This window comes from Chelonia mydas, chromosome 5 (assembly GCF_015237465.2).
Source record: "Chelonia mydas isolate rCheMyd1 chromosome 5, rCheMyd1.pri.v2, whole genome shotgun sequence".
NCBI lineage: Eukaryota > Metazoa > Chordata > Testudines > Cheloniidae > Chelonia > Chelonia mydas.
In genome coordinates this window covers 93,533,909-93,558,103 of record NC_051245.2, presented here as the reverse complement: position 1 = coordinate 93,558,103, position 24,195 = coordinate 93,533,909, and the positions used below count along the sequence as shown (strand labels likewise).

General features: G+C 39.6%; 1 protein-coding gene across 1 annotated transcript in view; it reads left to right on the top strand.

Moving 5' to 3' along the window:
* The window catches only part of PCSK5 (proprotein convertase subtilisin/kexin type 5), a 298,169-nt gene that overhangs the window by 266,076 nt on the left and 7,898 nt on the right, over nucleotides 1-24,195 (top strand). Inside the window, exons 25-32 of the mRNA XM_037901828.2 lie at nucleotides 1,781-1,823; nucleotides 3,921-4,063; nucleotides 5,766-5,966; nucleotides 16,839-16,922; nucleotides 17,534-17,729; nucleotides 20,609-20,826; nucleotides 21,904-22,140; nucleotides 22,717-22,947. Of these exons, the coding sequence (XP_037757756.1) occupies nucleotides 1,781-1,823; nucleotides 3,921-4,063; nucleotides 5,766-5,966; nucleotides 16,839-16,922; nucleotides 17,534-17,729; nucleotides 20,609-20,826; nucleotides 21,904-22,140; nucleotides 22,717-22,947 (1,353 nt within the window). The remainder of the gene's footprint in view (nucleotides 1-1,780; nucleotides 1,824-3,920; nucleotides 4,064-5,765; nucleotides 5,967-16,838; nucleotides 16,923-17,533; nucleotides 17,730-20,608; nucleotides 20,827-21,903; nucleotides 22,141-22,716; nucleotides 22,948-24,195) is intronic.

Genomic DNA, 24,195 nt, shown 5'->3' with positions numbered 1-24,195 from the left:
CTATCTGTTTCCATCAATGACTTCTTGGGACTGGTGGTACCTCACCTGAAATATTAACAACAAACCCAAATATCTGGCGTCCTGGTATTCTGTACATAAGTATATACACACTAGCCTACCCTGATTTATCATAAACCTCTGTGCCAAGAAGAAATGTCATACACACTAGAACGGAAGACAAACAACTTTAGAAAATGTCTTTGTGAGGAAATTTCCTTATAGAACTCATTACTGCTCTCAGAAACCATGCAAAAGAAACTCTGGGCAAATTAAATACCTTACATTGAGGGTAAAAAATTACTTTCTAGAGAAAGTACTTAAATATTTTAATAGTATTTTCCTTTATCAACATTAGAAAAACCTAATCCAAAGAATACTGAAGTAAGTGGTTGCTTTTGTTATTTGTTCTGTAAACATGAAGGAGCATATTTACAACAAGCATGCAATCTTTGTGGGAAAAACCTCACGCTTCAATAATGACTTGTCAGGTATATGTGCAAAACAGGTAAGTGTGTGCCTGGCTATTATATGTGCATTTGCAAGGTGCAGTTTATGTGCAAGGAAATACTGTCAACACAGTTAAAGTAGGGTCATTAAAAATCTAGACCTAAGCATACTGTAAAGTACCAGAAACAAATTTACATATATTTCATGGCAGAATGTTTATAAACACACTGGACTTGTGCTGATCTCTTGCTCCAGGTCTGTCTTCACCCCATTCTGGGAATTTAAACACAGCTTTCTTGTAATAGTATTTACAATATTTATATTTCTTGTTTTAAAATGCTGAAAGTTTAGTGTTCCAAATTCTCCAGCCCATTCACAGCTACCGGTGGGTTGCTTAGGTAAGGCAAAGGGCATCAAAACCAGCTGCAACTACCCAGGTGAGAATTCCCTTCATGTGGGAGAGTCCCCAGTGAGTGTAGAGCTAAATATGCCCGCTCCTACACCATGGCCAGGACATAGTTGGTGTGTTAGGAGTAGGGAGGGAATGTGACTGGTGCACACCACACTCAGGCAAACTACAGCTGGTGGACAGTCCCTTTGGGACCCCAACTGGACCCCTGGCTGGTTTGAAACAAGACAGAGAATAATGACACCTTGTTGTGCCTGTTCTCTGCTGCACCAATTGCAAACAGCAGAGAATGTTCATGTTCCAGTAGTAATTCTATCTGACCAAGTTATCAGAAGCATTCGCACAAAATAGAGTTTGCAGTCTTGTACAGACATTCTTCTAACCCCAAAGACCTGGTCACAAATGTATGTGTGCAAACCCTGATTTGCATGAGTCTGCAGATATGTATTCATGCAAATCACGGTTTGCAAGTTTCAGTGCTTATTCATATTTTTTAAAAGATTGCTTTTAAAAATGTCATGCTGAGAATTTCCCTTTATAGTAACTAGAATTAGGCTGAAAGCACATTTTGAACAGTGACTTGTGATTATGAGTCTCTAAACTTTTTGGTGCCCAATTTAAGACCCTTTGATGGGTCCTGATTTTTAGAAGATGGGTGCTCAGTGTTTTATGAAGAGCTGGCCCCTTTAAGGTGTCTTAAGTTGGGTGCTCCAAATCACTAGTCACTTCAAAATTTAGGCCAGAATCTGGTTTTGGGAAGAAATTACTTCAAAACTGAAGGGGATTCAGATCTGAGATTCCAGTTCAGGCCCATCTCTCATAACTGCAATGTCAGAAAATAATTTATTTTTAAACTTTGCCACGTATAGCATTTTGTTTTTCAAACTAGAGTACCATTTATATAATTTTGTTTTTTAATTCCAGATGACCCAAGAATATGCACAGCATGCGTCCACAATTACTATATGTAAGTTCAACTCTTTTAGTGTCACTACATTTTCTGAACCAAAAACAATGCTCCCAAAGGTAATGGAGGTTATGCCATATCAGTTAGCTTCTAGTTGCTGCTTGAACAAAGAAGGGTGGTTGAAGAACTTTAAAAAGGGGGGGAAAGATAGGTGTGGGGGAGACTCCCTCAAACCCTAAAGCAAAGCATTATCACTTGAGGATACTTAACACCTTGGCCTTAACTCCCACTGACCATAACAAGCGTTGAGGAAATTTATCACCAAGCAGAATCAGGTTGTTTTAGTCTTTTCCTGCTCCTACCTAAGTCAATGGCAAAATCCCCAGAGGGAGCAGGTTCATGCCTGACATCTGATATTCAGTGATGGCAATAAACAGATCCAGCACGCTAATGCCGTCAAGCTATTGAGATGAGCAGCCAGTGGCATAACAAACAATAGCCTACCTGTTTACCTTCTTGGGGGAAAGCCTTACTTTATTGAAAATGGCAAGTATCCAGCCTCACATCTGTGTTGAGGAAGTCTTTGTCTTTCGGTACCTGGATCCTGGAAATTTACCAGTTGGCAAATTCCAGGATTAATCCCCATATATGCTACATCTGATATCCACTATCTACAGGGCCCAGTAGTAAGTATTTGCAGTTGTAATTAATTTAATTACAATCCTCAACATTCATGCTGTAGATTAAGTAATATCCAAGATTAAAAACTGGCTGATAGGTCTCAAAATGTAATTGTAAACAAGGAATCATCATTGAGCGTATGTTTCTAGAGGGACTTCAGAAAAGATCAGTTCTTGGCCCTACATTGTTTAATATTTTTATCAATGACTTGGAAGAAAATGAAATCATCACTGATAAAGTTTGCAAGTGACACAAAGATTGGAGTAAATGATGAAGAGGACAGGTCACTGATACAGAGTGATCTGGATCACTTGTTAAACTGGACGCAATCAAACAATGTGTGTTTCAATATGGCCAAATGTAAGGTCATACGTCTAGGAACAAAGAATGTGGGCCATACCTACAGAAAGGGGGACTCTATCTGTGGAAGGAGTGACTCTGAAAAAGACTTGGGGGGCCATGGTGGATAATGAGCTGAACATGAGCTCCCAGTGCAACACTGAGATTAAAGGGCTAATGTGATCCTTACACGTATAAACTGAGGAATATTGAGTAGGATTAGGGAGGTTATATTACCTATGTGTCTGGCACTGCTGAAATACTGTGTCCAATTCTGGTGATCACAATTCAAGAAGGGGGTTGAAAAATTGGAGAGGATTCAGAGAAGACCCACAAGAATGATTAAAAGATTAGAATACATGCCTTACAGTGATAGACTCAAGGAGCTCAATTGACTTATTCTACCAAAGAGAAGGTTAAGAATTTATTTGACCTCTGATTATAAGTACCTACATAAGAAACAGAAAATTTGATGGTAGAAGGCTCTTCAATCTAGCAAAGGTATAACAAGATCCAATGGCTGGAAGTTGAAGCTAGACATCCTCAGATTAGAAATAAGACACACATTTTTAACAGTAAGGTTAATTAACCATTGAAACAATTTACCAAAGGTACTGGATACTGGATCTCTGGAAATTTTAAAATCAAGATTGGACCTTTTTCTAAAAGACATGCTGTATTTCAACAGCAGCTATTGGACTTGAAACAGGAATTAATTCAAGAAAGTCCTATGGCCTCTATTATGCAGGAAGTCAGATTAGACGATCACAACGGTCTCTTCTGGCTTTAAAATTTGTGGATCTATGAATCTGTGTATACACATACATGACTGTGTGTGTACAAATATGGTGTTATGCATGTTCAGATGGCCAGTTATCAAGCAACTGCAATAAATGTACAAATTAGGCACACAATTGTATGCATCAATTTTTTTAAATCAAACTTTACAAGTATATTTGAGAACCATAATATTAACAAACCTGGCTTGTAGAGTAGTGTTGAACTAGGTAGCTATTTAGTTTGTGAGTAATTGTATTACATCTGCTTAGGAATTATGCCTGTTCACCACACTTACAAAAATGAACTCCATGACCTCACACAGACTTATTAAATTTACTAAGAACGTTCTGTCACTAGGTATAAGCAGCATTGCTATAAGAACTGCCCTGAGAACACCTACAATGATGAGAGTACTCTTCAGTGTATAGAATGTGATGAAAACTGCATCAGCTGTGACAACTATGAGTGCTACTGGTGTAAAAAAGGCTTTTATCTCTTAGGTAAGCAAAGTAACAGGTAACATATATATGCCGTCTCAAAAACGATTTGCACTAAAAGCCAAAATTTGGACCTAATTCTCTGAGGTTCCTGAGCATCCTCTATAGACGTCAATATGAATCGAGGACACCTTGTAGAAACAGGCCCTTTGTGTAAATCCAAGGGATCTTTTGGTTCAAAAGTCCCAAAATGTTTGACTATGAATTCCAACCGGGATTTTTATTTTTAACAAGTGTTTGGCTTCAATCCCCTCTCTTTGAACACGTACAGGAAAAGATTTCTATTTGATAGAGCTATGTGAAATGAGGTGGTTTTAGTTTGACAGAATGAAGCAAACCTTTTCTTTGCTTTTAATTTGTGTGGCTTTGCTCATTCTAGCTTAACTTTGACTTTCAGGTCTGAACAAATAAACCTCAAATTGTCTGAGCAAAACCCAGTTAAAACCACTAAATTTCGCATCAAACTCACACAAAACTAAGAATTCCTCATAAAACTATAAAGCAACCAGGACTAATTCAGACAATATTGCCAAACCTGAGCTACAGGTAGTCCCCAACATATGGCACACCTACCCCTCCAATTCTGGGTGCTATGGAGCACAGCTTCATGCTGACAGAAAGCTCTGTCGTGATAAAGGAGAGACCAAGGTTGCCTCAAGGTTACCACGCCCATTGCTGGTATACATTGTAAGCTCCTCCATTCTCCTGTTTAATTTGAAAGCCCTATCAACTTTTCTCCTGTCTCCCTCTGCAAACCTATATATTACCATTTGTATGTCCAATTCCAAACACAAGACCTGTTGCTCCCTACCTGACTGTGTGCATTGGAAGGAAGTCAAATTCAATTTTGGGCTTTGCAAGGAACCTCAAATTTGCTCAAACTAGCCCTGAATCTATCTTAACTATTTTAGTGTTTACACTGCCGAACATCACCATGGTATTCAAGCACCTTCACTGTGGTAGCTGAAGATCTGAATCAACCCAGGTTCACTCAATATTGGCCCCACATTTGCTGGAATTGGATCTTAGGGTTCAATCACGAAATTCAAATCTAGATCTGAACTTTTATAAGATAGTGAGTGTTAGTATTTTGAGACAGACTCAGCTCTACTTAAACCTTGGTAGAGAATGGCTTGAAAGGTTTGTGAAGTTTCCTATAAGGACATGGGCTGAGTGTAAAGTTTGCAATAAAATTTAAAACCAGGGGCTGGGGTGAGGAGGGGGGAGGCACAACAAAAATTTCACACTATTCTACTGTTCTGTTTGTGTTTCTTAAATTGCCTCCGAGAGAGATCAGGGATATATACCTTCCCCAATCTCAAGTAGCCAGGATTATTCAAAATATATAAATCTAATCTCGGGTGCTGAATCTAAAGAATACAGTTTTGGAGCTGTGATGGGTCTCAGCTGCAGGATTCCCAATTGACTTTAATTTGTTCATTTCCAATTGGCTTTAATAGGAATCATATGACTGAAACCACACACAATCTGTCAAAATGTATCCCTGAATTTCCAACAGGGGTTGGAAGTGGCATAAAGAAGACTAGAGATTAAACTTCACTAATAATCCTCAAGCACACAGTATTATTAATGTTGCTGTTCGTCACAACACCCAGAATGGATAGGTGTATAAAGCGTTTCTTCATCTTGTGGTTCTTGATATGTGTGAGCGATACTATGACTTAAAGGCGCTTCTATGTTGTAGATGGGGAATGTGTGAATGACTGCAGAGCTGGTTTCTACAGTGATGAGGACTTTGCAGAATGTGAAGAGTGCCATAGGACCTGTGCAACATGTGACGGGCTCAACTTTGATGACTGCACCAGCTGCAAACAGAATTTACAGCTACTCCACGGGAAGTGTGTGAATCCAAAAAACATGGTAGTGGAGGGGAAATTCTGGAATGGTATGTTGCTAGATCCTTTGATCCCTTTTATTTCACCCCATGGACTATTATGATTAGAAATGTTTAGAAAGGCATCCAACCCCTTGTTTCCAAGGTCCTATAGGTTGGATAAAACTACCGCATATCTAAGTAGACTGTGAAGTTAAGGAATCATAAGGACTATGAATATAAATCTGGTCACAGAGGGTGGAATTCACCCTTCGGTAGAGAGTCCAAGGCTTATGCACAATTTAAATCCAGTTTAGGCCCTATTTTTGAGGCCCTGTGTTGGCTCCCTGAACAGGGTTGAATTTCACTTTGAATGAAGTGTAGAGTATATTGTAAGTAATTTAATGGATCCTCAAATTTAAGAATAACCATAATGATCTAAGGGACTGAACATAGGATCTGGAGCTGGAGTTCTTGAATTCTAGCCGTGGCTCTGCCATTAGCTTCATCTGTGACTGCCTGAAGTCACTTCAACTCTCTCTGTCTCGGATTCCCCATTTATACAATGGAGATAATATTTTTACTCCCACAAGATCATGGCAAGTTATTAGTTAATGTCCGTGAAACATTTTGAAATGCAAAATGCTATTGATGAGTATTATCATAATTACTGGAGCAGAGCAAATGATTTGTCGCAAATACATCATTTTATATCTTTTTTGTTTTCATGAACTACCTGCAAGCAGATCACAGTACTTTCACATTTGTTCACTGTAAAATTATTTACATATTTCTTCAGCAAATAATTCTTAATCTGTAGATGATTAATGAACAATTCCTAGTGACTACTGGTAATTTGCACTATGTACTGTGTTGGGATTGTTTTATTCCCAGTTTGCATGATTTATGCATCAAATCAAAGCAGCGCTACTTGTGAATTTTATGAATTCACTTTTTGTGAATATTTGTATACAAGCTTTAAAATAGGCTTTTTAAAATTAAATTCACTGCCGTGCAGAGGCCCAGCACAAGTCCTCTGCACGGTGTAAGTCCCACACCAGGAACTAAGTAGGACTTCAATGAAGGATAGGCCTGCTACTGACCCTCTGAATGAATGTGAATTTCATCCTGTGTGAGCATTCAAATTAGTAAAGCTCAAGTGCTCAGATGCTCATTGAAAGTGAACATGAGAGTCACAAATATAGTCAAATGAAAATTTGCTTTTGATTCAAATGTATTTATATGGATTTAAAAGAGCAAATACAAGAATGGCTGTCCTGAGATCTACACGGCCTTGCCATTAACTAACATCTATATAATCCTTCTGCCAGGTGGTGTTGGCAGCAACAAGAAAATGTTCCCACTAGTAGCTCATCTCTAATTATTGTCTAATGTTTCCAAACGAATGTACTTCCTATCCATTCAGAGGTGTTGTGCCCAACAGAAGCATATTTCTTATCTGCAAAAGTGATATAAGTAGAGGCCCTGAATTTGCTTTTATTTGGCATCTAGATGCTTTCTTCTGGTTACAATTATCTATAACTATGAATAAATAATGACACAGAAAATTTGTCTCATCTGAGGATCTCATTTTGTTTCACCAAGGCAAGTAAGTAATATTTCCATTTGATTCCCATTCATTCAGGACTGAGCTACAGGTAAAATGACATGTCCCAGCTCACACAGTGAGTCAGTGACAGAATAAAAACCTCAAGTCACTTCACTCCCACTCCCTGCTATAATCAAACAAAATACACAGCTAGCTGTGTCATGTTCATTAGGGTGGCAATCTAGGCAAAATCCCCAAACCCCCATAACTTAATTCAATAACTACCACAAGTGCCTTTGAAAAATCTTTCTCTATTAAAAAGTATGCTAAAGTGAATGCAGGCAGGGTTGTGGCTGAGGTGTGTTGGACCTTGAACTCAGCTCACAAATAACGATGCCATTACCTTCATCTCTGCTGGACTATGTCTGAGACAATGTAGTTGAGAATGTTACAGTGGATTTTGTAACTTAATTGACCATTCATATTGGACAAGTTGGTTCATAACCAACCATTTGAGTCTCATGAGACAAAAAACTGTTGTCTCAGTTTGGCTCCTAGACAAACAAGTTAAGGGGCAGCATACCAGAGCATGCTAAGAGATAAGTCAATGGGAAGGCAGAATTTATTTACATTTTGAGAGATTGATGTAGCTAGGTCAGGATTAAAATCGCTTTCTGGGTGTAAAGTATACATTTTTTGTATGTCTAACCTTCACTTCCATTTCTTGTGTGAGAATAAATGAAAGACTAGAATCATGAATTTTCATGAGCACACAGACCAAAGACTAAGACAGTGTGTATATAAAGACTTTCTAAAATTATACTTTTTTTGTGGGTACTCTGGTGGGCTAACAATTCAATTCCAAACTGGGAATTTGTTAATAAATCATATCAAGGCCTGAAATGAGGAAACAGAGCTTGTATGGCTTCCAGACATTTAAAAGGAAAGGCAAGCCAAGGGAAAAAAATGGTTGAGCTCTCTGTTTGTAGCTCAAAACATCTGTATTTTATCTGGTGTACCAGATGATGAAATGACTTTGGGAGCCAGGAGACATACTAGTGTAGGCTTGATTCACCAAGTGATTACACACACCCTATCAACCGGACTAGACATTTTGCAAGCTGAAATTGGGTCTTAATTTTGCCAGTTCACTGGAAATACCACACCCTGAGCTTGTATGCTCCTCAGTCATACAGTGTAGCCTACCGTATTCTTTTGAGAGGTGCAAAGGAAATGTTTCTGTTATAGATTCAACATGGAGTGCATGCTTCTTCACATGCAAATCATTTCAAAACAAAATTAGTCATTAATTATGTGAGGTAAGTATAGCCAGTACAGCTCGTATCACACATTGTAACACAGAATGGAAGTAGCATCCAAAAAGAAGTGTACTAGAAGCCTTACACCAGTTGCATGTGTCTGAGCACTTTTTTCTTTCCCTAAATACTATATTAAACAACAAGAATTAAAAAATATAACATGTTAACAGAGGGTTGGTGGAGAGAAAACAAAATATTCAGAAATTAAAGGATTATAGGAATTACATGCCAGCTCGTACAATTCTTTATAGGTCCATTAACTTCAATGTAGCTATGTTGATTTACACCAACTAAGGATCTGGCTCTAGGTGGGCATTTTGTGGTGTATCTGGAAAGATGTGAGACTAGTGAGGGGATAGGGACTAATGGATAAGGCAGAGAGATGGGAAATATGGAATAAGGGGGAGAGGAGGAGAAAGAAATCTAGATGGAAAATTTTATGACATCTACAGAGGAGGATTTAGCACCATAGAAGGAGGTAGGGGACTTTTTTAAATAGCATCCATATGTGAAATGTAACTCTGTCAGAGGCAGGCAACACTTATTCACTAACCTATACATATTTTTCATCATCCCCATTGGAGTTGCATACAGATTTTTTATTCAAGGCATTCATTCGTTAAATTAATCTTGTGGCTGTTATGTGATAACCAGCTTGGGAATTAATGGTTACTGGGGGTTGTGACTTACTTCTCACCTAACCTACTAGTACCCTTGAATTTATAATTCTCATAAGTCTTTGAGATGGGATAGGTTCTAGTATTTTATTACCTCTGTATATTGTTTTCATTATGTTTTATCATGTCTATTTAATTGTAATTAGCTTTTCGAGATATGTGGTCTATTTTATGTATTTTTATTCAGGGCAGTATCATTTTTGCAAGGCCAGTGCCATAAACAGAATAAAATCTAACAAACTAAACAGCATCCCCACTGGAAAAAACTGGCTCGCATTCAAATCACATCCTTACTACACAGCGTACAGACCAAACAGGTCACCTTCTAAAAGTAATGTACACATGGTTACAACCCTGGCAGTGCAGCTCCTTCTATGTTCGTCACTGCAGCAATGTATTGCATGTTTTTGACTTTGGGTTTACAAAAAAAAAATTCACAAAAAAAAATCAAGTTTTCTTTAGCAGAAGCTGCTATATTTTCAATTAGGAAGCAAAGGAGAGTAATTGCAAATGTGGGTGGGCAGCCAGTTTGATATCAGGAACTGGAACAAATTAACTATTTAAATCCCTTTTCTCTATATATGAGAATAAATAAATGTGGTCCCCAAACAGAGAAAACAAATGTACTGAGTCCATAGGTGGCTTTTATAAACGTGAATACAATCACTTGATCCTACATTGCACAGGTGTTAAGGATTGTTGTGCACATAAGCACAAGGTAAAAACTAATGAGCAGGTCAGGGATCACAGGAAAACTGACCATGCATTAATGAGAACTCTGCTGTGGCTCCCTAGCCACATGAGAAAGACCAAAGAATGGACTGGAGAGCCCTGCACGGGACTATTGTAGAGCCCTGCAGCAGGACTGGGATCCCACAGATCCCACTACCATAATAGCAGGAGCAGGACTAAATATAATCCCATATAGAGCTCTACCATACAGCTAAGTGGCTGATTTGAATGCGTTTAAACCAATCTCTCTTCAGACACACCCATTTATCCTGCATTCTTGAAAGCAAGTGAGCCAGCATTCAAGGAGCTTCAAAATTTACTTTCACTCAGTGTGAAAGATTACATTGAATATCTTTAAGGATAGGTGTACTTTTTCTTTACCTCTGTAATAGATGATTCTAAAGGGAAATCTTTAGTAGAAGCACGAGAAAGATAAAAAGTAACTTTAGGGACGCTTGACTTCAATACTCCAACGTGGTCAGGATACCACCCACTGTTATTTTCCTTAGAACAAACTTCCTTGTTCAGTGTTAAAAGAAATCAATGCTTACTGTGATTGTTTATCATTGTCCCATGTCCTGTTGTCAGAGGTAGACTGACACATTTTGAACTAGCATAAATAAGAAAGGAAGAAAACCAAAGTTCAGACCTTCATAAAACTTTCAGTTTGATAAGCTCATGGAGTGGCCTGAATGGATGGAATGCTACCACGTATCCCAAACTGCAATAAAGCTTAACTCAGAAAGTGGAAAAAGTACAAGTCAATTCCTTAGTTTCTGCAATGGGGAGTGAAGCTGAAAATATTTATAAATTGCTTGCCTTTACTGATGAAGGAAACAAGAATTAACATGGTATTGGGGCAGATTTTGGCCCTAATGGAAGCTTACATGTGTGACATTTTAGTTTCTGCAAAATCATCCAGGCTCTGAAGGTCTGAAAAAGTTTTTTTTTTGCATTTTTTTAAACCAGGAGTGAAGTAGTAAACATTATCATCAATGACAGGTTTCAGAGTAACAGCCGTGTTAGTCTGTATTCGCAAAAAGAAAAGGAGTACTTGTGGTACCTTAGAGACTAACCAATTTATTTGAGCATAAGCTTTCGAGAGCTACAGCTCACTTCATCGGATGCATACTGTGGAAAGTACAGAAGATCTGTTTATACACACAAAGCATGAAAAAATGGGTGTTTACCACTACAAAAGGTTTTCTCTCCCCCCACCCCACTCTCCTGCTGGTAATAGCTTATCTAAAGTGATCACTCTCCTTACAATGTGTATGATAATCAAGGTGGGCTGATCACTTTAGATAAGCTATTACCAACAGGAGAGTGGGTTGGGGGGGGGGGGGGGAGAAAACCTGGATTTGTGCTGGAAATGGCCCAATTTGATTATCATACACATTGTAAGGAGAGGGATCACTTTAGGTAAGCTGTTACCAGCAGGAGAGTCGGGTGGGGGGAGAGAAAACCTTTTGTAATGGTAAACACCCATTTTTTCATGGTTTGTGTGTATAAACAGATCTTCTGTACTTTCCACAGTATGCATCCGATGAAGTGAGCTGTAGCTCGCGAAAGCTTATGCTCAAATAAATTGGTTAGTCTCTAAGGTGCCACAAGTACTCATTATCATCAATAATCTTCAGAGTAAACATTCCATATATATGAATAAGGGCAGTCCACGCTTCTCTCTGACTGACCTATTATTTCAGGCTGTCTGCTGAATTAGCAAACGTCATTGCAATAGTGGACATCTGGCTCACATATTTAATGTTTTCTTTGCAACCATAAGGACTTGAGATTTCAATTTTTAAATGAAAGCTTAGATTCCAGAGCACAAGGAGGAATCCTCCAGATACAGGTAACAGCTGGCCAAGCAGCCATGAGCTAGTCTCATTTACTGCTTGGTCTAACATAACTATTGAGGGGTACAGTAGGTCAGAATGCAAGGCTAACAGCCAGAGCTTGCAATTCTTTTTTGTAGTCTCATCACCCTTTTTACTTCAAAGATACAACTCCTCCACTAAATATCTAACTAATTCTACCACTTCCTTACAGAAGAATTCTACTTGCCCACATGCCCAGCATGAGTAAGCAATGGGTCAGTGACAAGTAAAATATTAGTGTGTGGCAGAACTGGCCATCTGGTTTCTCATTATCATCAGAGCAAAGGCCAATAAATACATTTTGTCCCTAGGCTAGTACATTTTCTTGACAACTTTTCAAGACTGTTCTATGTAAAAAAAACATTGGTCCCATCATGGCAGGTGCTGTGTCTACCCTGGCAGGTGCTGTGGGTCTACCACAAAATCTTCTGCAGTATATTTACTTGTTTTGAAGGATATTTAGGGCATCACCCAGACTACTTTGTTTTTTCAAAATGAGGATCCAACTGCTACTATTAAAATAAATGGCAGTTTTGAAGCTGGGAGAACTCGATTCAGAATTCAAAGAGGCCCAATTAATTACAAGCTTTTCATATCGGTGCTAGGAAGAGAACCCTCAAGTTGAGTGTTTAAGTATTTATTTCTGACTGGAAAGTTATAAGCTAGAGTGACTGGATTATAGCAATTTTCTTCTATGTCCCAGGCAAAATATCGTAAAAGCTTAACTGCTTGTGCATATTCCCCTCTGGTGGAGACTGTAATGTATTGCAAAGAATGACTGTCACAAATGTTGCCAAGAAAAACAAACATAAAACTGTAATCTTGATCGCTGAAATATTTAATTGTAAATGAAAGTTGGTATTTCTTAATTGTAAACAGTTAAATGTTTTCAAGACAATTTCTCCATAAACATTTCTCAGCAGTTATTAGTCTCTGTCTTAGCCTTATCTAATTGCTATTTATTATTTATGTTACCCCAAGTCCTCAGTCAGGATTAGGGCCCCATAATCTTGGAAGTTGCTACTACAGCTCTATTTCTGTTTTCCTTTTTTATCTTCATAACTGGTATTAAATGACAACACTTAACAGTTTGCCCTGTCTACAGAGAGGATTTCAAAGGAAATAAAATATAAAAGACATCAGTGCATATGTGACTGCTGAGAAGTTACATAACATTTTGTATTCCATCTTGATTCAAGAAAATCTCAGACAATTTCTGTGGGAAATCACTGTAGCCTTGAGAAAGATTGAAAGTGCTAAAAAAGGATAGATAGAATGACCTTAGAAATGCAAATGCAATAGATTCCAGAAACAGATGGTATTCAGTTCATGTGAGGTTTCTGAGGTAAATAAAGTGAGAAACATTCTTAGTTAACAACATGGCTACAGAATATATCAATAATTCTTCATGATGATCACAGTGTGGCTAATGTGGGGCTTACTTTAAAAAGAAGGAACCAAGAGAGATGAGAGGATTTGCAGACCAGTGGGTCTCACCTCAATATAAGAGAAAATGATACAGTATATTTAAGGTTACGAGAATAAAAAGCCTGAAAAAATATAACCCAATAGGATCAATTCATGTAAGAAAATCATACCTAACATTTTCAGAGAATTTTTTAAAAAATACTAAACAAACATGGCCCAATAAACACATTTTACTTGATATTCTGAAAAGGGCTTGTTCAAGTCCACAATAAAACATTAAGAAAGTGAATAACTATGAACAGAAGGGGCAAAGTCTTATAAAAAAACCAATTGTAGTGAATTGCTGCTCCTCAAAATGAAGAGGAGTCATGAGTGAGGTTCTTAGAGGTCTGTCAAGACCACTATAATCTTAATGATTAGGGAAACTAGAGTGAAGTTTGCTGATTTCTTTAAAGTTGTTTTGATTAGTAACATCCAGACAGTTGAGAGAGACTCCAGCTGGCTTTTAAGTGTGCTGGGCAATCTGACAGCTTAGATAAGTGTACAATAATATATACTGTTAAAAGTTAGGTTTCAGAGTAACAGCTGTGTTAGTCTGTATTCGCAAAAAGAAAAGGAGTACTTGTGGCACCTTAGAGATTAACCAATTTATTTGAGCATAAGCTTTCATGAGCTACAGCTCACTTCATCGGATGCATCGTATAGCTCATGAAAGCTTATGCTCAAATAAATTGGTTAGTCTCTAAGGTGCCACAAGTACTCCTTTTCTTTTTGTTAAAAGTTAGAATTTCATAGATGGTAATGGGTACTGAAATTGCAGGCTGTCAGAGAAAAGGAATTATCATAAACAGCCCAGTGGAACATCTGCCCCAGTGTGTAGCACAAAAACACAGAAGCTGCTTGGGTGTGAGACAAGACCAAGGTAACCCTGTATAAGTGTAAGATCAGTAACCAAGGATCTTGAAGTCCTACTTACTGCCAAACCCAGCTTTTCAGAGCCTAGCTCAAAGAAACAAACATTGCCTTTCAAGGTTATATAGTAAGGCTTCCTGAATCCTAGACTCTATATAAACCTAACTAAAATGAATAACTCTATGAAACTAAAGTTTGAATCAAAAAGCTTTCCCCATACCCACCCTGCAAAAGGTTTACCTACCCCGACTGGCCAGTTTCAGTGTGTTACAGTGCAGTTCTCTTATAGTGTGTTGGGAGAGTAGCTTAATCCATCACAGCTGGTCCAGCCCTACTACTCTGACAGTGCATGCACTAAAGGCGTACAGCTGTGGACTTTCCTCTACTCACGGAGAGATAGTTAACACTCTCCCAGCCAAGCTGGGAGGAGAGCTAGGGATAGGGTTAGAAAACAATACAGTGTTTGCTGATGGTATATAGTACTGAGCTCTGTTTCAGGCACCATACCTTTGCTGTTGCTAAGAAGGAATAAATCTGGATAAGTACAAGGAGGCTGGTGAGAGGTATGATAAAAAAACTAAGACTATTAAAACTGGAAAGAAGAAAAGTTAGAAGGGGTTTAATCTAGTGTTTAAGATGATAAAGGATATAAGAAGAACTGATCCATCCCTCCTTGTTTCCTTGTCTCATAATTAAGGTTAAGATTTTGTCAGGGTTATTTTTAGTAAAACTCACAGACAGGTCACAGACTCCTGTGAATTTTTTTTTTAACTTGCCCGTGACCTGTATCTGACTTTATTAAAAATAACCAGGGTGGCTAGGGCTGTGGCGGGGAGAAGGAATGACAGCTGAAGTCCCAGGGGTGGGGACTGACAGGCCAAGTCCCCGTGCCATGGGCGGGGGAGGGGCACAGCCCCAGCTCCAGTGGCCGCAGTCACAGGGAGGGCGTACAGCACCGGCTCCAGAGCTGGCTGCAGCTGCAGGACAGGGGTACATAGTCCCGGCTCTAACCACAGGGCAGGCCCTGAGAAGCTGCGAGGGAAGCACCCAGCCCTGGCTGCAGCTGCGGGGCAGGGGCACACAGTCCCAGCTCCAGCTGCTGACAGCTGAAGCCTAAGAAGTCAGAGATGTCCAGTAAATATACGTAGGAGGCTTCGGGTTCAATCACCCTCTTTGCTTGATTTAGAGAAGGGAGTTGCACTTGGATCTCCTAGTATTACAAAAAGGTGCCCTAGTCACTCAGCTATGGGATATTCTGGAGAAGGACTTTCTCAATCTGTCCTGTTGAAAGTGTTCCACTGTGTCCAAATAATGAATTAGTCATGGGTAGAAGGAATTGAACTGGGGGGCATTTACATTAGCTGGAAGGTCTCTAACCCCTGGAGCAAAGGTTTCTCATTCTCTCCTGTTGAAGCTGTTCCACTTTGTCTCAAATATTTGACTAGTCATTGAGCCAGAAGGAGACTCTGAGGGTGAGTGACTCTATAGCCTTCTGATTACAATACTCCACTAGGCAGTGGGAGAGCCAAGGTTGAGCCCTTGCGCCAACCACTACATCATTATTTCTACCCAATGGAACTGTTTCAATAGGAGAGAACCAGACTGCCCCATGGGCTAAGGTGCTCTTCTGCAATGTAGGTAACCCAAGTTCAAACATCCAGCAGAGGGAGGAATTAAACCCAGGTCTCCTATTGCTTTCACCACCAGCCGAGCAGTCTATACAAACATTACCCCAAATTTCCCACTGAGAGTATGAAGTGTAAATTTGCAGATAAAAAGATTCCATAAGAGGAACATGAAGGATTCTTCCTAATGGGGAGAATTGGGAGATGATTGATACATGGTGAATACATCTCTTTCCAGGCACTCCCTTCTTCTCCTTCATATTCTTAATTCACTTCCAAGGAACTCCTAAAATGTGTTAGGGAAAGAATGTAACCAACTAGCATGAAAGCATAATACAAATTATTCATTCAGAAGCAGACCCCCTAACCATATATTCCTCCCCTCTCTCCCAGATAAAATGAGTCTGCATTTACCTATTTGTGGTCTAAATTCAATGTCCATCCATACCACCAACCTGAAATTACCAATAACAAGCTAAGCACTTGCAACAAACACTCTAGAACAATGCCAAACTGGATTTGAGGGTGCCCTTTGTGTTTTATTTTTCTACACTAACCCTTTACTGATCAGCCAAGAATATGTGATTGAATTAAATTGTCAATTATCTAATTTCAAGGAATATAACATTAGACTTTTATGGCTGTAAATAGTTAGGTTTTTTAAAATAGCTCTGAGTGAATCTACGTCGAAAAAGCAAATAGGAAAGTTCACATGAATGAAGGTGTCCTGCCTACTTGTCCTCCTAAAAGTGCCAATGGTGATCCAGTCCCTACGAAGACTAAACAGTATAAACAGCAGTATTTTTCCCTCTTCCTACCCAGACTCAAAAAAAAAGTTCCAAAGATGTGATTCTTCATGTAGGACCTGTGATGGAGCTGACAATGTTTGCACTTCATGTCCAGAAGGTAAGTGGCATTCAGCTTCTTTGGGAAGAGTTTTGTAGTTGGCTAGGTACTTCGGTACATTATACATTCCCGAAGAGTATCTTGGTTAATGGATAGTAGAGGGTTGCTTAATCTAGCAGATAAAGGTATAACAAGATCCAGTGACTGAAGGCTGAAACTTGATATGGTCAGACTGTGAATAAACCATCTATTTTTAGCAGCAAAGGTATTTAGCCATTGGACAAACTTATCAAGGGGTCTGATTCCCCACCCACTCAACCAGAAGTTAAGGGCTTAATCCAGGAATTATTGGGTAAAATTATATGTTATTCAAGATGTTAGCCTGGATGATCATCATGCTCCCTTCTGGCCTTAAAATCTCTGAATGACAGTTGGCCATGAGACTGGCCTTTTGGGAAAATAGCTTAAAAGAATGTTGCAGTTTTTAAAAAGATGGGGGGGAAAAACCCTAAATTTTGGATTTGCAGGAAATGCAAAGTTAAGGTTCCATTTTTAAAAGAAGAAACCCACCAATATGCTATTGCAGGTGTGGCCACCACAAACAAGATCCCAGAGTTATTTTTTTAAGCCTTCTCAACTGTGCCATTTCATTGGGGTGGGTGTATTGCTAGGGAGATTTCTTCTCGCTGAGACCTGTGTACGTTCATGCCCTCGAGGGACTTTTGGCGACCTGAAAAGTTGGAAGTGTGAGAATTGCACAGATGACTGTGAAAACTGCTCTGACCCCAGGCACTGCATGAAGTGCCAGTCTCAGCCACACCGGCCGCTCTACCTACATGAAGGCAGATGCTTTCAGGAGTGCCCCACGTAAGTTATTTTGTATTTTTTCCCTCGTTTTGTTGATTTACACCAACTTTCAAGTTTGCTCACTAATTTTTAACTGTGCCACTTGTCTCCATAATTTAGGCCTTTCTAGATCGTACATCATAAACTCCTGTTATGGAAATGTTAATGTACCATTTTGGCCATCAGAAATTATGATGTGCTGAAACAATTTATAAGTATACAGCTGGATGAAGTAATTTACTTTGCTTTTGTTAGCAGAGGCTATGTGTGAATGTAAGTAAGCACTAGGCGTGAAATCCTGAAGTCAATGGCAAAACTCCCAGTGATTTCAATGAGGCCAGGATTTCACCCTCATGTAGATCTCCACGTTAACTGAAAATAACCCTCAAAAACCTTCTCTACCCTCTCCCTTACACCCAAGAATACAAGATAAAAAAGAGGCAGGGTATGGGCACAGAATGGGGGTGTCTGAGGAGTTATGGACTGAAGCACAATCCTGAACATGCAAATGGGGAGCTTAATCATGTACTTTCTTCTTTTGGTTTTTCTCCTACTATGCATCAGTAACCTGGCAGCCAAGCAGTAACAAAGGTTCCCATTGACTCCAATGAGCATTGATCAGACCGTAAAGCAGATCAGGTTCCACTGCACTCTATATCCTGCTTATCACTAGTTGCCAAGTGCATGTATGCATAATGCTCTATGCTGTGTAGGATCCAGTCCTTAGTGGCCGCCACTTAGTTTCTTTCTTTTGGGAAAACACATCCAACCCTCTTCCACTGTGATTTACACTAATTTATTGGCTGTATTTTCCTACCACAGTTTGCATACTTGCTAACTGTGTTAAATAAATCAGAGCATCAAAGGGACAGATTCTGATCTCATATACACCAGAGTGAATCTGGAATAACTACATAAAAGATATAACTGAGATTAGAATCTAGGCCAGTGTGGGTTCTTTCAGCCTACCCATCCAAAAAATGAACTGTAACCCACTGATCTCAAAATAATACTGCAGCATTATTACATTAACTTGTGTGTGTTTCCAGAACCCATTTCCCACATTTTTGCATGGAATCATGCAATTTAATTCACATTTTTCATGTACACCTGCTGCATCCCCCCCACTTTTTGCTGCCTTCCAGAGTATCTTACGAGACCCATTCATAACAGGGTTTCAGACACTGGCCTTACTACAACAAAATCAGCCCGAGTTAAGTTTCAAGTTTCAGCCCCTACAATATTTTACATTACATTTATCACCTACCCCCACTTGCAAGGTATCACAGAGAAACAAGGGTGCTCTCATTCAGTTCTAAATGTCTTCCTTTAGAACCAAAGAAAGTACTGTAGTGTGAGGGGAAGGTGTCCTACGTATCTTACTGATCCACTGCTCTCTTGTGACAGAGGCATTTAGAAAGAGTGAAACTGCAAAGCAAGGTGAGCAAACTCACACAACAGAAGAAGAGGGAGGAAGAAGGGATTGGAAGGATATTGACAGATAAGAGAAAAGAAAGGAAGAAGATAGAAACAGGAAAGATGGAGGTGGACTTTCTTCGCTTCTGTTTCCTTCTTTCCAACTTTCCTCTTAATTAACCTCCTTAGCTTTCTTCAGAAAGTACTGCCCCTTGCTCTTTTAAAGCATTCCCTAAAATGCCAATAGAGCACTGGAGAGCACCCCACTGTGTGTAGGCTGCCTGGCTGTACGTGTTAGTGCAAAGTAGATATTCTGCTGGCACTGCTTTCTATGCTCATTCCTTCCTCAGTTTTAGAAGATGACTGCATAGTTTTGAATTAGTAATTATCTCAGACAGTTTATTGGCCTCACTCCATATATATTTTTTTCAAGATCTTATGCAGAATGAAATGTGCCTCCAGCCTGCCCTTCCATCTCCTTTCATTTACGAGGTATAGGCCAAGCCTAGTGAATATTTCATTATGATTAATCCTTCCAAACCTAGAATGACTGTGGTTGCCCACAGCTGCTCTATGTCAGTTGCTTAAAGTTGTTCTGCTTTCATAGTCCAGGGCACATTCTGTGTAGAATCAGATTATGTCGAAGTTCAGCCACAAACTGCATCACACAGATCCATGCTGGAATCACCATATTAGACATGCTGTCATCTGGTTATTAGAGGAGAGTTAGAGCTGCTTCTCAGAAAAGCTCCTTACCACTTACCTACAGGCTGTATAACACAGGTATCCGTGTGACACACTCCTGACAATAGAATACACTTGCCAAAATTTTTATAGCTTCTTGAGTGACACTTCTTTTGGATGCGATCATGTTTTTCTAGCTCCTCCCTCTTCTCTCTCTTGCATCTCTACAGAGTTGTTGAGCTTCCATTGTAATGCCTTCTTCTAGTGCAGGAACAGCTTGTCCCTCCTGGTGCTGGGGGTGAGGTCTCTCTCTTCCCTGCTCCCCATCCCTCCCACTACTCAGAGGTGTATCTTCTCTCTCCTTGTCCTACCACCATTGGAATGATACCTCTCTTCCTTCTCCTGAACCACTGATATCACTGCTGCAGGCAATGGCTTCTTCCTTCCATATTCTGTGCCTCTCCAGCCTGGGAAGCAGGAGGAGGACAGGAAGAGTGGCTATCACAGTGACACCTTGGTGGGCAGAAGGAAAGACTTCATGGGAAACTTTGCTAATACCATGCAGCCCTTCTGGATGCTGGCGACTTTGGTGCTGCTAAGGGATGATGTGGTGTAGTGGGCAAAATATCTTGTATGAGATGTGTGGCACATAGCAGCTGTTTGTGAAATCTGTCCATTGTGAAGCTCCTGATTCACCCAAATACATTTTTATTCTCTATATTTGCAATAAACTGTGCCATCAAACTGTTCCAAAAGTGTGCTCTCTCCTACTGTTTGTTCTGTTTGTCCTGACTCTCTAGGGGGTATTTTGCTGAAACTGGTACGTGCATCAAGTGTAGCGGATCCTGCAAGACGTGTGAAGGAAATGCCACAAAATGTCAGTCATGCGAAAGTCCTTTGCTTCTGGAGCAATGGGAATGTAAAAGCTCCTGTTCTGAGAAGCACTTTGCCACCAATGGAATCTGTAAACACTGCCCAGAGATGTGTCAGGAATGCAATCATGAAAGTGCATGCAAAGGTACTGCAGGGAATCCGCAGTGGCATATATCCACTTGGCTAAGATAAGACCTTGCTGGAAATATATAGCCTGGCAAACATTTGTTGAAAGAGAGAGTTCTTCTGTAGTTAACAAAAATGAGAAAAGTAACTTTAATTTAATTGTTAAGCTACTCAGGATGGTGCTAATGAACACAGAATCATGTCGTAGGATTTTTAACCAGATAGATCTAGGAATGACATATGTTCAGTGTTCCTTTTTCTGCTCTTTTTTGTGTTTCAAGAGATTCCTGCTGGCTTAACTTCATCCCTGATTTAGCATGTTATAGACCTCGGGTCCTGGCTTTCCATGGCCTGGCAACTCAGGTAGTCGTTTACTTTGGTACAAGGTGGATGCAAAATGCTACCATTCTAAACTAGTGGCATTTTACACCGACATTACACAGGTGCAAATAGCTACACAAGATACAGAGCAGTGGAGAATCAAGCCGACTGAGTGTTCATGCAATTAATGATGAGTGAACCACAAAGTTTTGGGGATTCTGTTTAGTTGGGCTGCTCACCCCAAAGTTTGAATGATTGTGTGAATTTCAAGGGCAGGTAAAACTGAGCAACTATCTGTCAACCTGGAAGTGTAAAAATGGGGGACAGTGAAAGGTAATGAACAAAAAGGTTAAACTACAAGGTTAAAATAAATTCAAAGGTAGAGATCATCTCAACCAATAACTCCATATCCTTATACATCCAGCCTCTGGGGAAATTCAGATCTGGATGCAAATATTCCAGACAGACCCTATTTCAGTAATGAGCTGAATAAAAGTTCAGATCCAAATATCCCTGAACTTTTGAGAAGTTTGGAATTAAATTCAGAGGTAACTTTGCATCATGGGCCCATCTCCACGCAGAGGCTCAATCTAGGTATAGCCTGAATTTTAGTAAAGGCTCTAGGACAATTCTTGTTTTTTATTATTTTTCTGAATTAGTTTGTCCATCCCTAGATGTAATGCAGCAGGTGCTACCTTTGGGTTTTGTTGGTTTCATCAAGAAAAGAAAATAAGCTGTTCTTTTGCTTAGCCAGCTGCTTTTCTTTTTTCCTTAGTATGCATGGACCAGTTTTTCTTGCACAATGGGAAGTGTCTGCCGGATTGCCCTTCTGGCTTTTATGCCGACTCCAGGAGCTGCTCTCCTTGCCACGAGAACTGCAGAGAATGTGATGGGCCTGACTCGGATGACTGTAATGAGTGTGCCAGCAGGTCCTTTGTTTTGCACAATGGCGAGTGCTTTGGAGAATGCCCAGAAGGGACTTACTATGAAACAGAGACTGAAGATTGTCAAGGTATTTTTTTTTTTTAAATATGGAAACAGTCTTAAGTAGAACTGGTTGAATAGTATTAAAAGTGTTTGGGGTGTTTAATATATTTACCATTGATCCTGAAAAAGCAAGGCAACAAAATGTGCCAATGACATGACCTTATTTAGTCTAGTCAAACGAGAGAAGACTGTGAGAAAGCCAAGAGGGACTCAACAAAGTTAGGTGAATGGGCAACCTGGGAAATTTATTGACAAGTGCAAAGAAATACACATGGGAAGTAATAATTAGAACTACTCATACACATTACTGGTTTCTAAATTATAGGTCACCATCCAGGAAAAAGACTGAGCATCACTGGGGATGGTTCAGGGAAAACCACTGCTCAGTATGCAGTGGCAGTCAATAAAGAAAGTAAACTGTTAGGCTATAGAAAGAATGGGATAGGAAATAATACTTAAACAAACACACAAACCTTTCTCCAGTTCCCTGAATGAAAATATTCCCCTGGGTGTATGTTCGCAACTTGACAAATTAAAACTACTTAAAAAGAATCTGAAATGAAAAAAAAATGGTGAAATACTTGCTGTTTGTACATTTCAGAGTGTGACAGGACATGTCAGATTTGCTCCTCCTCCACTGCCTGCCTTACTTGTAAAGAGGGCATGGTGATGAACAGCCAGGGTCACTGTGTGATGTCCAAGTATTGTTCTCTCACTGAGTACCACGATGAGCAGACTCAGACCTGTAAGCCTTGTCACAAGAAGTGCTCTCGCTGTACAGGGCCTGCTGAACATCAGTGTCTTAGCTGTCCAAAAAATTGGCATCTTCTCAGTAAGTATCTTGCTCCTGCAGCCAGGTTTTATTTTGTCTTTTCCTTTGAAGATGTGTGACATATGCAGATCCCCATTAATCATGGTGCTTTAAGCTGCACTTCCATTGCTCCTTTTCATGAAATGTCAAGATATTTGGTCATGGGATCCATATTTCAACAGGCTGAAGCCAATCTGAACATTGCAAGTCCAGTATGACAGGTAGCTTTCAGGTGTTTGTGCCACAATGCACACATGCCTGTTGATTCTTTGGAGCTAGTCAAGAAAATCTCTTGACCATATGAGCCAGCCCTGGAGTTTGGGCAGATATGTAGGTTTGGACCTGACAAACTTTGAGGCCCAAAGCAGAACTTCTAACCGTCACAACACTTTATGGCTAACAAAGAACTAAAACTTTTCTGTTACCTACTCTCTGCTTGCTTTCAACTGTCCTTTCTTACAGCTTTGATTACAAGTGGGTGATTTGAAAATCACATTAAGAACCATCTGGGTTCTTTTAGCCCTGCCTGCATATTTTGCAAACGCATCTATTTTGCACACATAAAACTCATGTATATATGCAAATGTGGGCTTGTTCAAATGCCTTGGCAGGTTTTGAGTGTGCAGTATAGGATATACTCACAAATATACAGACGTAGTTAAGGAGACTTGCTGAAAAATTGTCCCCGGATCAATGGGTCATTCTCTGTTGGACTGCATTTCCAGCAAACTTAATGTTTGAAGTAAAGAACAGAAGATTGGCTTGCCTGAGTAATGACTGGGTGAATATTGAAAGTCCATCAGGATTTAGTATTTAGTAAATAGGTGCACATAAAAAACAAACAAAAATGAACATTTACAAAGTTCATCAAAGGCCAAATTTCTTCCAAAGAAGTGAGCTTCTGTATCAAAACTAGAGAAACGTTATTGTAAGACCAAATCCTGATATTTATTTATTTATTTGGTGAATTTGTCTCAGGGCAAAAATAAATAATTTTGCAGAGAAATACCATTTTAATCACACATTTCTTCTTGGTAGTAGTCAGCATAGTGTGAGAATGTGAGAGAGATGTAATAGAGCTGGGCATTAGCTAGACCCAGGCTTGAATCAGAGTTCCCAGCTCTGAACCAAATTTGAACACTGAATCAATTCTTTGAGTTTTGGGAAGTTCAGATGTTGATCCAGATTTTGAACCCTCAACTTTGTGAGGGTACAGATCTGAGAGTTTGGTTCAGGCCCCTTTCCACTACAAATGAACAATATCATTTT